At 32.8% G+C, this 14,505-nt stretch overlaps 1 protein-coding gene across 3 annotated transcripts in view; it reads right to left on the reverse strand.

Annotated features, from left to right (window-relative positions):
• Window positions 1–426: 426 nt before the first annotated feature.
• LOC149083393 (uncharacterized) overlaps window positions 427–14,505 on the reverse strand; it is a 64,421-nt gene continuing 50,342 nt past the window's right edge. For 2 of the 3 annotated variants that reach the window (XM_089236666.1, XM_089236667.1), the window contains 8 exons: window positions 13,701–13,741; window positions 13,380–13,471; window positions 12,458–12,584; window positions 11,144–11,400; window positions 7,985–9,625; window positions 4,913–5,788; window positions 4,550–4,772; window positions 427–1,205 (listed from right to left, as the gene is read on the reverse strand). In XM_089236666.1, the coding sequence (XP_089092792.1) occupies window positions 1,168–1,205; window positions 4,550–4,772; window positions 4,913–5,788; window positions 7,985–9,625; window positions 11,144–11,400; window positions 12,458–12,584; window positions 13,380–13,471; window positions 13,701–13,741 (3,295 nt within the window). In that variant the 3' untranslated portion in view covers window positions 427–1,167. The remainder of the gene's footprint in view (window positions 1,206–4,549; window positions 4,773–4,912; window positions 5,789–7,984; window positions 9,626–11,143; window positions 11,401–12,457; window positions 12,585–13,379; window positions 13,472–13,700; window positions 13,742–14,505) is intronic. The other variant, XM_089236665.1, reaches the window with a different exon arrangement.

A 14,505-nucleotide genomic window follows, 5' to 3' on the forward strand; every position in this document is an offset into this window, starting at 1 on the left:
TTCAAACCAAAATGAGCCCATACAGTTATCCACATTGAAGATCAAATGCTCTATTCATTAGTACATGCTGCAATAATATTTAAGTTTGTCTGAAGCATCTCCCTTTCGCTTGAATTCCTGATTACCCCCATAGTTGTCAATCAAAAACCACACTGTTTTGCAAATTTTTGTGCACTGCCATCATAGGGTGTCACAGAAGAATCTTGAGATAAGGCAAGGGTGCCGAGAGATATTCAAAATTTCTAAGAGTAAAAAGGGATTTCGTAATCCCATTTCTTTTAAGATTGAGAAATATTTTCAAATAAGAGATGACCATGTCAATCAGTTTAGTTAGTCACAAAATTATGATTCCCATATACGGAATTGTTGGTTGTTGCCAATCATCATCAAAATGCAAGAGCAAAAAGCTATCAACAGGCACAATTTAAACTTAATAAAAATAATTTATTAAACTTTAAACTTTTGATACATTTATAACACATATTTCATACATACCTGAGACATATATCACTGAAAGAAAATGCAACGTTTATGACTGGGGAATAATGTTATAACTTGAAACAACTAAAAATTGCAGCACAAATTTGATCGTAAAACTGCTACAATCAAAAAAAAGACCAACATATTCAGTGAACAAAAACATTTTCCGATGACCGTGAAAACAATAAAGAGAGCCCTAAAATCAAAAATGAAACTGAGCACATCAAAAGAGATTAAATCCTCTGAAATATATTACAAGTCCATATAAATGATCATCATTCAAGGAAATTGAAGATATTATATTCATGTATGATAATGTTCTATCATCTCACAAGGACTGACTTACTCAAGAGATTGAAGTGAAATGAGATATTCTTTTCTCAAATATATTTCATTGATTCTTGAGCTCGTAAATAACTCAATTGGAAACAACAATAATGCAGATTTACACAGAAAAAAAATGATATGCACAAAAACTGCTTTGCACTGGAAAAAAAACAAGTTTTCAAATCCCTGAGCTCATTTGGCAGGATGCAAAAACCATTAATGATAACACACTACATGCATACATTGACTTCAACACAAACAAAAAAGAAACATATTCACATAAAATACAAGAGAAAACAGGAACTTTTTTTTAATGTTATTTTGGCTTCTAGCTGAGTTGGGCGATGAGCTCAGTAGACATTACTCTTGAACTGGTTTGCTGGCCCCATTTGAGAGAACTATAAAAAAATGATATAAGAAAATAAAACGTGTGAATTTTGTAAAAGATTTTTCTTTTTTCAACAAACAAAAAGATACAATTAAACAAATTTACCATATGCATTAACGCTGACATTATAATTTTAATATTGTGATCAAACGTGGTTACCAAATATGAAAATAAACAGGTTAAATGAAAAAAAAAAAAAATTTAATTTTGAACAGATTCCAACAGGAAAAACCGATTAGTTAAAACAGCTTAACTGAAAGAAACATTTTCAGTCCAAATTTTTCAAACATAATGTAAATAACACTTAGTCCTTATCCCTTTCTACAGTTTTATAAATATCAGTGATCTGCATTAAAAATGGCACAGTGGAAATCACTACACTATACACTTGTGCCATAGCTTTTGTGGGGGAAAAAACAGGCTTGTAGATCTCACAGGTTGCCAGGATGGAAGATGTGTTCAAGTGAGGAGCCCACATTTCAAAATCTCTGGCCTCGTCTTTTAAGAAAGACATACCTCCGCATTGCAGAAAGTAATGGCGATAAAAAATAAAGTTAAGAGCTATTTAAGAGCATCTAATTAATGTCAAAGAGGTTAAGTGGATATTGAATTTTTATACTGGTTTTTCTTGCCATGTTCATACAAAATGTGCAAATAGCAGGTTTGTAGTGTAAAATATACTTATTTATTTATGCATGTATAAGTTTGTAACAAAGCACAGAGTAAACAAATTAAATGAATAAATTTCACTACACCGTGTCCTTTGCTTTATGCTAATAATTGGTTCTACAAAATAGTCACTTAACACAAAGTTGTGTAAAGTGAATTAAATCTAATGTAAGTAAGATGGATTATCATTCCATATGGCATGAAACTTTAATTTTCGCTCTTCCCCTTCAAAGTGGGATCAATCTTTCCTGCAAAAACAAAAATATCTCCCCCTAAGTGTTTGACGGTCTTTGCCTACAAAAAGCAAAGCTATTTTTAGCATCTGCCTATTCTTCCAAAAAATCCAACACACCCCCCCCCCCCCCCCCGAAAAAAATACCAAATGTGACAGAGTGACTGCGATCGTCAAACTTGCCAACACTGGCGAAGAACCGACACCAAATATACCAACAACATTGGTTTGAACTGGATGAAACTCGCCTCTGATATACAAATCGCCGAGGTGTGAACTGCCAAGCCCTGATTGTCAGAGAAAAAGGGCACTCCACCACGATTCCGGATAAAAAAAGGCCCATTCCTGGGTCTCCAAGTGCATTTTTTGTTTTTCAATGTTCATTTTTGTGTGACACTAATAGGTGGTTCTAACATTTTAAAATGTACAAGGCAGTATTTATTTCCAATACATCGGGCAACAATAATGTTGTAGAATCATACGTGACTCCAGTAATTTTTTTTCTGTGAGAGAGAGAACTGAGAGCATCTCTTAATTGTGGCAAGTTAGAGATGCCCAGCTTTTCATTTTCATCGTTACAAGCAATGATCAATGACTTGTACACCAGCTTACTAGGCAGCACAGTGTGAAATGACATCATGCACTGACTCACCTCCTTTCTCAACACATCGGAGAACCATTGGATCTAAATTAAATCTTATGCAATATACTAAAAAAGAAGTTCCATGCCATATGGCACGATAGGGATTTCCTTCAGACAGTTGAATGAATTAAGTATTCAAAAGTATAAATAAATTTCATCAATTTAGGTTAAATGAACAAATTAAATATTAATAGTTTTTACTTCTATCTTCAGTGTACTTCATACTTGATTCTAGTAAATTTCAATGTTTTTTCCCCTGAAGTCTGATATGATAGGCTGACAACTTTCTTAATGAAAGCAGTTGAGCTTCAGCTGACAAGCAGCATTCTTTGTCTCTTTATAAAATATTAGAACAAAGCTATAGAATTCTGAATATCCCTCGCAAATATAACAATAATAGTCAATGTGTTATCAAAAGATGTTCATTAGTGAAAACCAGTGAGATGGATTTCAGTGTTTCTTCCATAATCAACAAACAATCCATGTATCAACAAACTCAACAAATTTTGTCATTCTAATTATGTCATACCTCTAATTTGCAAATCCATTTTCAGAACTTAGATCAAACTAAAGGCCAAATTTTATGGGTTGCAATTTCTAAAATTAACTTTTCAAAAATCATGTTATATCAAAATTGTAAGAAGTGAAACCATATTAAGCAAAGGATGCCTTCGGTATTTTGCATGACCAGATAAGTAAATAAATTACTTCAGCAAATATTTTTTACAGTCCCAACAGCAACCCCTTAGAGAAGTTCAACTACACTTTTATACAACAAAATTTGTACAGGGATGCTAACATTTTTATTACATCAAAAATTACCTTTCTACAAAGAAAATTTTCACTCAAATTTTTTTTTCTATACCACATTTCAAAAATTTATATACATCTATTTATTTCTTATAATACTGTGAAATTTCTATTGTATATAGCAAATTTTTCTTTGAAATTATGGAACGTTTTATTTTTCATTTATTTTTTTGTACTGTGAAGTTTTATTTGTTCATGTATCATCTGGTGCCTTTTTTTTCATTTTCTTTTTTTTTTTTTTTTGCAAAAATTTTTCTACCCCTTTTACTTCACACCTGCTGAAAATTTGAAGGCTCAATTCATAAAAAAATAAAAAACACATTTTATAGGGGGTTTAGCAATTTCTGCTACGCAGGTTAATGGGGGTTAAATTAGCTTATAAAAGATGATTATAGAAGATGTTCATCTGATAAAATTATAAATTAAACCTTTTGCATCTTCTCTCTTTATTCGCTATCTAACCTGGATCTACTAACATCAATAAAGAAACAGGTTTCTATGTGCGCACAAGCAGATTATTCTGCTCTTGCCATCAAAAAATATACAATTTCACAGATCATTCCTACCACACACCAAGTCTAGTCAAATCCCAACTCAGCAATTTAATTACAATAGAGTTAGGTCCATTTTGCCATCTGTCGTGGTCACCCCAAGTTCACTGGAAAAGAACTTGCTATCTATGTTCTTTCCCCATGATCAAACCTGCGAATCTGACAGAAACCTTCATGGTGCAAAACGAGCATCTTACCACAGCACCACTCGAGCACTTCAGAGAAACTGGACTAAGTTGATAATAGCATGAAAAGATGGGTCTTGCAAAAAGTTTTGGCATCATAGGTTATAAGTGATTATCAAAAAATCCTCAGTTAATTATAGAAAACAATTCCTTCTCCGCAACAAATGTTTCTATCTTGTCAACAACTAGCAAATGAAGCATTATCATTTTAACCAAATCAAAGTCACATCTCGAAGCAAACAAAAAAATTGTAAGCAAACTCACTTGTATACACTGGCAATGTCCTCCCAGCCATTGGCAAATGAACAGCAGATGCTGCATTTGACAATGTTCCATTAGAATCCACCGGAAAGGGAATAGAGTTCACAGTTGTTGGAAGAAAAGGAACTTGGGATAAAGCATGCAGCTGTGATTGCGTTGAAATCATAACAGGAGGTGGAGGAGGAATATTGAAAAATCTTGGAGGTTGCATCTGTTGACCAGAAACCTTAAAATTGAAAAAAACAATTACTAATTTTAAAGACATGAAATGCAGGATTTTTGCTAAAATTAACAGAATATCTCATGCATGTACAAACAAGGTCTTCTAGAATCTACAATATCTCCAAATTCATAGACTGCACTTACCCTGATACCTGCTTGCAATCTTGGTCCTATCACAAAACGAGGTGGCATATCTTCAGCTATTTTAAAAGGCTGGTCAAATTGTCGTTCTCCATTTTCTATTACATTCTGTACAGGTAGCGAATCGTTAACGGGCAGTGGATGCTGGATGGTATTTCGGCTATCAGTTAACTTGGTGAAGGCAATAGGGAATGTTCCAAATGTGCTTGGAACGGAAAAATTTGACAACCCATTAGCATTCGTTGAGCTCGAAAGTTCAGAAACTTCTTTCAAACCCTGCTCAGTTTGTTTCATGAGGGAAGCTGGAAGAGCATTGCTCATGATAGGAAGGCAATTTCCTGCAGCAAAACTCGTTATTGCACTATTATTCATCATTGGCAAAGCCTGAGACATCAGAGATGAGAGAGGAATGTTGTAGAATGAGCCAACATTCTGATTCCAAAATGGACTCATTTCTTGGCCAGTCATTCTCGGAGCGCTATCACTGTTGTTACCGAGAGTATAAGGAGCAAATAAGGTTGAAGCACCAACCTCTTTGCTTCCAAATGCAGGTAAACTGAACTGATTGTCTTTGAAAGCAGAAGAAAAAACAGAAGACTCTTGAGGTACCATGTCAATGGTATTCATTCCTTGAGTGCTAGATGGTGATGAAACAAACTGCACTGGTTTTTGTAGGCTTTCATTGGGGGAAATTGACATGTTTGAACTATGAAGAGGAGTAGAATTTGAAAATGGTGAAGTGTTTGATGGTGATGGAGAAATATGCGGCAGATAAACAGGTTTATCCTTCTGTGTCTCAAGAGCAGAGTCTTTCTTCTTTTTCTTTGACTGCTTACTGGCACTGTGTTTTGAACTGGTTGTCTGTTTTGCAGTAAAACCCTAAAAAAGAGTGACAAAAAATAAAAAAAAAGTTTTTCCCAATGAAAAACGTTCACAAACCAAATATAAAGCTCATCAATGTTTAAAAAACAACCAGACATATCTATAATTAATAGTGATTACTTTATATATCAACCAGATGTTCTCTCCTGATGCCACAACAAAAAAAATTCATGTTTCTAAGTGCAATATTCACTGAGATATTTGAATTTAAAAAACGGAGTAAAGTTGAGAAAAAACATCATTAAATGCAGGTAAAATGGTTTACCCAAATTTAACACTGTTTTTTTCCCAACTTTGCTCCATTTTTCAAATTCTGGTATTTCGGTAAATATTGCACTTAGAAACGTGAAATTCTTTTTGTTGGCATCAGGAGAGACATGGCAACAACTTTGTAATTTGGTTCTTGATCACAGGGTGTCCATGTAAAAATAAAAAGTTAACATTTTTATTTTAATACCTATACACCCCCCCCCCTTGCAATATAAATGCATATCTAAGTACATGTTATTTAGATACTTTTCCTAATTGGAAGTATACCTCTAGGATTAAGAGTTCGCCAGAAAATATCATATGCACTGTTACCTATGCACCCTGTATATATGTTACTGCCAAAGCTCGAAGTGCGACCAATTCACAAATTTGTCACGTTTTGGCCAAAGTCCAAATTGTAGAAATGATTCAGACTTTACTAGCCATTTCACAAAGTGGCCGGTCATCCCTGGCCAAAGCTCAATGTGCTATGATGTAAGACGGCCCAGTAGGAGCCAAATCCATTTTTTTTTAATCGCCAACATATGATATGTTTATATATGGCAGCTGTCTTTAGATGTCATTGATTAGCTCCATGTGACAAGTGAAGTGAAATTTGAGAGAAAAACTGTTAAAATAATCATATAAACATACAGTTTTTCTGCCAAATTTTGGAGAGGGAAAAATGATTACCGCATCGTGACTGCAGTTTGATGGGTTGCCATAACTAATGTGAACATAATTATCAAGAAAAGATACGTCAACTTGGCAATGATCCCGAATCATGTCTTTTGCTACCAGACTTTGGCCAGGGATCACCTGCCACGCAGCCAAATGGCCGGGTCAATATTTAACGAATTTGGCCAGCCCCATCACGAATCAACCAATTTCAGGCTTTGGTAGTAACATAGATAATAATTATGTCAACTATCAGTTTTTATTCACATTAAAAAAAAGTTAAAAAGCTAGTTGGAAGACTCCAAATAATTTTTGGCATATGTTTCAGTGGATCTAAATAAAAGCAGGAATGCATATGAAATGTTAAAAAGCTGAGCTCTAAAAAGCAAACTTGATCTTACAGGTAGAACTTTAAAAAATTAGAAGAAAATTAAGCACTTAATAATTTAAACAATTAAAGCACTTAAAAAATTAACTACAATTAGATATTTACAGTCAAGTTTCTTCACCTTGTATACAAACATATATCAATTTTCATTAAAAGATATCAAGAGACATCTTTGCAAGAGACCCCGGAAAATAAAACTGTTCGCAAGACTTCGATTATACTGATTCATTTTTTAAAAAAAATCATTGTTATACAATATTGGAGTCAAACTCAATAAATTTAAAAAAAAAAAGGAGGACAGACTGCATTTTTTAGATGCACACATATATAGCTGCAAGTTTTGTCATGAATATGTTCTTTGTGCCTTGAATCACATGGTAGGTACTGAATTGATGAAATTCGACATAAATGTTCAAAATTCAAATGATTTACTACATGAAATTTTAAAACTTAAATATTTACTTTTTAATACTTAAATGGAATTTTCAAACGAAATTATATGGAAGATTATTTTGAATGAACATTTCCCTCAACTAACTGATTGTAACTAGCTTCAGTGCCCCCAATAACCAAAATTCCCCGAAACGCATATCGTAGGAATCTTATCGTTGAAAATTAACTCTCAATAGACCTCACATCATTGATGAGAGTTATCTTGAATCTCATAGAATCTTCACACCTACATTTTATTATAGGTATTAAGAACCAGATATATTGAACAAATAAACTAGTAATGTGATATCAAAAGTTGCAGAACATTTCAAGTTCATAACAAAAAAAATTTTAAAAATCACTCAAGATAGTCTTTAACTACTAATTTTTAATGTGTAGGTTAATGTTTTAGATTTTGTTTTCATTGCAAGAGGAAAAATACTCACCTGTTTTAATGGAACTGGAGAGGTGATGCACCCTGTTTCAAACATTTGATTCTCTGGGCTATATGAATTGAATGATGCTCTAAAATTCTGTAGAGGCAAAGGTGGGATGACACTTAAAGGAGCTGTACTTATGGGTAAAGGAAAACTTTCAGGTAAACTTTGGCTGCTAGAGTAAATAGGCATAGAAGCAGTTGATGCCAGATGCTGAGGATTAGAGCTAGAATACAATGAAGACACTGGCAATGGTGGCAAGAAGCCTGGACTTAAATTTTGGGGAAAATAATTGGATGTGGTGTGCTGTTCGGCACTATGATCTGCAGGAGACTCTGATATGCTTTTTTTAGGGGTTTCTGACGATTCCTTTGGCATATTTGGTTCTCCTTGTTCTGCACATCTCTCTTCTTCACCCACAGCAAGAGATGGGTCATCCTCATTTTGCAAGCTTCCATTGCATCCCTCTGTATTAACCGATGCTTCTTTTGAATGCATGTTTAGCTCTCCTGAGTAATCTTCAACATAATTTAAATCTCTGAGTGCTTCAGAAAGATGGGAAAAGTGAGATGATGGTGCATTATCAGACCCAACTTTTGCACTGTCATTTGATACTCTTCCATTATTTGATACTACATTCTCATAGCTTTCGCTGTTTACAGTAACAGGCTGGAAAGATTGAAAGTTTTCATACCTCGGACTTAGCTCATTATTGCATTTTGATGCTGATTTATCACATGGTCCACATTCAATACTGGAAGACAAACCAAGAGCAGAAGCATCCACTGTAGTGATATTCCTCAGGGGATGTGTCCCAAGAAAAGATGAGCCTATGTCAGATTTGGAAGATTGCGTACCATTTTCACTGGATGGTGAATAAAATGTTTCGGAATGTAATGGGCTTTTGCTCATGGATCCAATGCTTGGAACCGAATTATTTGGAGAAGATCTAAGTATGTCATTTGGAACATTCAAATCACAGTTATTTGCATCTTTTGGGCGACATTCCTGTGTTTCTTTAATCAAACGACATAGTATTGATGAGAAATTCTGCAATTCATCATTTTTAATTATTTCTGTACAAGTGTTCACAATGCGATAGGTACGTTCCAAGTCAACAAAATTAGAGGACTGATCAGTATCTGAATTTGATAATTTATCTCCAGATGAAGAAGAATCTCGTGAAGCTGATCTAGGAATAAGTGGTTGGTTGCGTGAATCCGGTGACAAGTTCTTAATACTCGCATCTGTGGGCCAAGAGTTCATGATAGCAGCACCATCACAAGCAATACCATTAATATGGCTATCATCAGTTGCTGCTATGGACAAATCTGGCATTTCCGGGTCTTTCCCTCTATAGGAGCTATCCGGTGAACAGCTGACGATTTCAACCACCCTTCCAAGATCAAGATCCAATGGGGAATCAAGGGACAAAGATCTATTATCTGATATTATTCCTGAATGTGATTCACAGCTAGATTCTAGCAAAGTTGCATTCCTATTGTCACAAGTAGAATTGTTCGATACATATTTGGCAATCAATGATGGTGGATGATTCTGTATGGACGAAATCTTCAAATCAGGAAAATCCTTTGTATTTAAGTTAGCTGAATCATCAGATAGATAATCACTTCCACTTTCACTGGTGCTCTATAAGAAGATAAAAATATATCATAATTGTTTTAAGAGATTGAAAGAGTATTATGTAGAATATTTTCAGTATAAATAGGTATCACTTGCTTTAGATTATTAATCAGTTATGCAAAATAATCATGCAAAACAAAAAATTGTATTTAGTAAATCATATTTAACATAAGATAGAAACAGGGGATTACATCAAGATAGTTTTAAAAAATGAAACTTAACTCTTTCCAACAGCAAAACTATTTAACTTTATGGACACAAATAAATTTGGAATTTTAATTTGAAAATAATTTTTTCTGGATAAATAATTTTAACTCATTTAGAAAAATCTTGCAAATTTATACTATAAGATGAATTTAATAATTTTTACACCTGACTATCTTCAATCAGAAGAATGTGGACTCTTTAAGCCTGGTATGACCATCCAAATTTAATGAATAAAACAACAGAGATTCAGCTGACAAACAGCATTCTTTGTATTTTAAAAATTGTCAAAGTATTTCCATGTGATTTTGCAAAAAACGCTTATTACTTATATCCCTCATGAATGTAACAGTTCAAGTCTCATTAAAATAATTAATTTTCAATTAAAATTCTGGAAGTGCTTTCAATGTGTCACCAAAATATGTTCGATAGTGAGCTCTGATGAATTAGATTTGAATGTTTCATGCATGTGTCTTATCTCCATCCACAAGTTCAACATATTTAGTCATTTTAACTATGTCATATCTTTAATTTGCAAGCTCATTTTGAGGATTATAATCAAACTCAAGTACAAAATTTCACAGGTTACAATGTCCTTAATTGACTTTTCAAATCATCATTTAAGTGTCCACTTTAAAATTGTCATAGCTGACTCAATGCTTATTTTTGTAATTATACAACCACCCTACAATTTATGGCGTTTATGATGGAAAATATGCAGGAAAAACTTTTCCAGTGACATGTTGTAAATTCTAAAAAACTATGTGGATTCAAAGGCCAGGAACAGGGCCGTCTTAAGCGCATCATGGGCCCCCGGGCCAAGTGATTTTTCCGAGGCCTTACCCGGCAAATTCCCAAAAAATTCAACTACTTCTGGTTTTTCTGAGGCCCCTTTCTCTTGAGGTACACGGGTGGGCCCATGCGTTAAGACAGCACTGGCCAGGAATTGCATTGTTTTCAAAAGATTTAAAGTTTGCATCAAAATTAAAACTATAATTGAAGTGGTAACTCATAAACTCATCATAAATGAAATATTTTAACATTAAAAAGTATAGGGATGAATCTCAAATGAAGAATCTTGAATGCCATAAAGTCTCAGGATCAAGCAGGAAAAAAAAATTTCTTGTCATCAATCTCTAGCATTGGCAGACATGATGCTTGCTTCACAGAGGTAAACAAAGATTTAATAAGAGATTGCTATAAAGCTTAGGTTTCTTTCAAATAAAAGAAAAATCGGGGAGAAACTATAAATCCTTAATTAAAATAAATTGATATAACTCAGAAACAGTAACACAAGAATGACAATTGTTTTTTTATTACCTTCACAGCTCGCTCAGAGGCTTCAGCCAACATATTAAGTCCCTCTCGTATATTGGCCATGCGACTCTTTTTCTTTATGATAGACTTCTTCGACCGCTTACTGACTGAAAGAGAGCTTATTTGTTTTTCAGGCACAAAAACCTCTGTGCTGTTTGCTGCCTCATTAATATCTCCATTGCTGGATCTTGGATTAACAAAAACCTTCAACACAGCCTTGTAAAAAGCAGTAGAAATGTTTTCAGCCATTCCAGAATAACCTAACAAAAAAAAATTTATACATACAAACAATATCAATTTATAATTCTATCAATATTCATCAAAAGCTCCACTAATTTCACAAAATCAAATAGTTGCTGACTTGTGAATGTGGAAATCTGCACAAAAACAATGAAATAGGGCAGCTATTTTTTCTTTTTTTTAAAGTTATTCATACAACTCATTGATTCTCACTTGATTATCTCAACATATTTATATGCAAGGTTGGCAAAAACTATCAATTTCAGGAAATTTTCAATAAATACTTTCATTCTATGATGTAAATGGTTAAAGAAAAAATATTTTTCCAGCAGATATTGTTTTGATAGCAAACTTAATCAGATTCAATCATTTTAGATTCAGATTTTAATCATTTAGATCAGCCATCTTCAACCAGTTACTTGCAAGCATCCCAGCATCATGGTGCCCCCTGAAGCACCAAGAGTGCTCAATGCTAATGCCCGATTTCACGCTCATGACCAGGGAGGTTCTGTACATTTTCAAAGTGTAAGCGAATGATATTTTGATGATAAACCCCCCCCCCCCCCCAGCATTGGCACCCTAAAGTCTGAAGTTGTATTCAAGAATTACAATTATGCAGATTTCAGGTTTATCAACATTGTCTTAAGGGTGCTCTGATAATCGAGTCACAGAGACATAATGTTTTGTTAAAAAATTAGTTTACAATGACTACTTTTCACAAAAGCAATTTTTTTGCTCCAAATTCAAAATATGCTTGTGAAAAATTAACATTAAAAAAATCAAATATCTGTTTAACTAAAAAAAATAAATTATAACAACTAAAAATTACTTTTCATTTTCCTTTTTTTTAATTTTCAATAAGAACACAATTTGGTTCATCAAAGTTGAGTTTTATTCATTTTCAGCTCTATTTTGTTTACTATCCCGTTATTTTTTTACACAAAGACAATATACTCATTAAAAATGATTTTTAACTGCAAGGAATTGTCTACAACTCAAATTAAAGTGATATTATGCAGCAAAAAAAAACACAGAACTTTCTAGAAAATTAGAGAAAAATCCAAATTGTACTCTTACAGTGGTTTTTTCCATTATATATTTTGCAGTTTCTGACCATCCTTTCAAAGTCCAGTTCTACATCACGAATGTTTTGATATACCTTCATCCTGACTTTGCGCTCTATAGTTGAAATATCAATGGGATTCTGTAGTAAAAAATAAATATATCATTATAAAAATAAGAAAAACCAAAATGTTGTATATGCTCAATGTATTTGAAAGGTAGAAATACCAGCATTTTTTCCAATAAATGTCAATAGTATGATCATTATTTTATGGATATTGCAACCTATCATTACATTGAGTAACCCAAGCCCTCCTTCTCATAGCAACAGCCCTGCTTCACTCTCTCATGCTGAAAGACTTAAGAAGTCAACATTTTTTTTTTTTAAATAATCATCCAGTCATAATCTTTAGCTTGAGATGACAAATAGGTTTTATTAAACTATTTTAAGTGTCAGAAGTTTGCATTGTATAATGATTTTAAATTTTTTATGTAAAATTTAAAATATCATTTTTAATATTGATTCACATAAACATTTGTGCATGAGCAGGTGAAACTTAAGTTCTCTTCAAAGCGTTTATAGCTCTTTTTGAACGTTTACCCATGACCCATATTTAGATTCATGAAACTGATGTAAGTAAAATTGTTGAACTTCATATGGATCATTAAACTACATCATATCTATTGGACCTAACTTGATTCACTAAATAACCATTATTAATCATTAATGGATTGAAATTACTTATAAATTTGTACATATTCAAATTTCATGCAGGGATTTCTGACTGCTTCATGCAGCAAAGGAAAAAATATGAATTTTATGCCTCAAATTCCCAAACATTTTAGAACGATGAAAGAGCAACAAATCCTGCACACAAGTGCATATGATTCAACAGCAAAGTACATTATAACAAGAATTGAGAACTAAAAAAAATACCTTAATTTTACTATAATATTTTGGGGCATATGATTCATCCACTGGACTTAAGAATGGCCAAGAATCCTCGTGGTCTCTAACTAAAGTCATCACTGCAAATAAATTAAATGTCTTATGAAATTATGAAAATTAATATGACAAAATAGAGTAAAATTAAGCAAATAAAAAAGTGGAAAATATATACGATAAAATAAATATCAAAATGTCATGTTAGTATTGTAGCAATAAATGTTGAAATAACTGGTAAAATAAAATAAATTAAAAATATTTGACAAATACATGAAAAAAGACCAATATTTCCACAAGAAAATCAAAATGTACCTTCTCCAAGCTTGGGATATAAGCCCTCTCCTTTCTGTAAGCTGGAAAATAGATTAAAAAATTACTTCAAGTCATCAACTGAAGAAATATTTTCATGAGTATTTTTCTCTTGTTAGCTACATTACATAAAAAAACTATTGTTTGATGTATGTTTCAAGTCATGAGTGTGAAAGAAAGTTGTTGGAATTTTTCAAATGTGCTTATATCGCATGAAGGATGGTGTTATATCACTAGTTGTTACATAGCACCTTCAAGACCATTAATAATTCAACAATCAAATTTTAATTGAATATTTTTGTAACTGAATTTAAAGTTCAAATTATCAGTTTTCATTGAATTGACTTGCATTTCCCAATGCCAAAAAATTTGATCAAAATATTGATTCACATATTTTTAAATATGGTCACTTATCCAAAATGTTATACATAGGTACATACTTTAAGACACCTAATCGGTTTCAAGAAAAATAACAAATTTTTTGTGTGGATTAATCAATCAAGTCTTAATCAACTAAAATTTTTAACTGTGACTTCTAACTGGTCTAACTTCTAACTGACTGATAAATCTATTAATTGGACTAGCCTTAGAAGACTATTTCTTTACGTACAACAAGAAACTGAAAACAAATCTAAAAAAATTTTGCAATTTCACTGCTTCTTTCACTTGTTACTTCAATTATTGAACTTTCTATTTGAACTGCTAGAATTCAAATGTTTAGGAACTCAAAGCCTTTCATAAAAAAAGAAAAATAATTGAAAACCTATGAAATTTATTCAGTTCGTAGAATCATTTGGCAAATTTGATG

Source organism: Pholcus phalangioides, unplaced genomic scaffold (assembly GCF_987345545.1).
Source record: "Pholcus phalangioides strain wild (caught in Gottingen) unplaced genomic scaffold, Ppha-v1.0 ptg000009l_1, whole genome shotgun sequence".
Taxonomy (NCBI): domain Eukaryota; kingdom Metazoa; phylum Arthropoda; class Arachnida; order Araneae; family Pholcidae; genus Pholcus; species Pholcus phalangioides.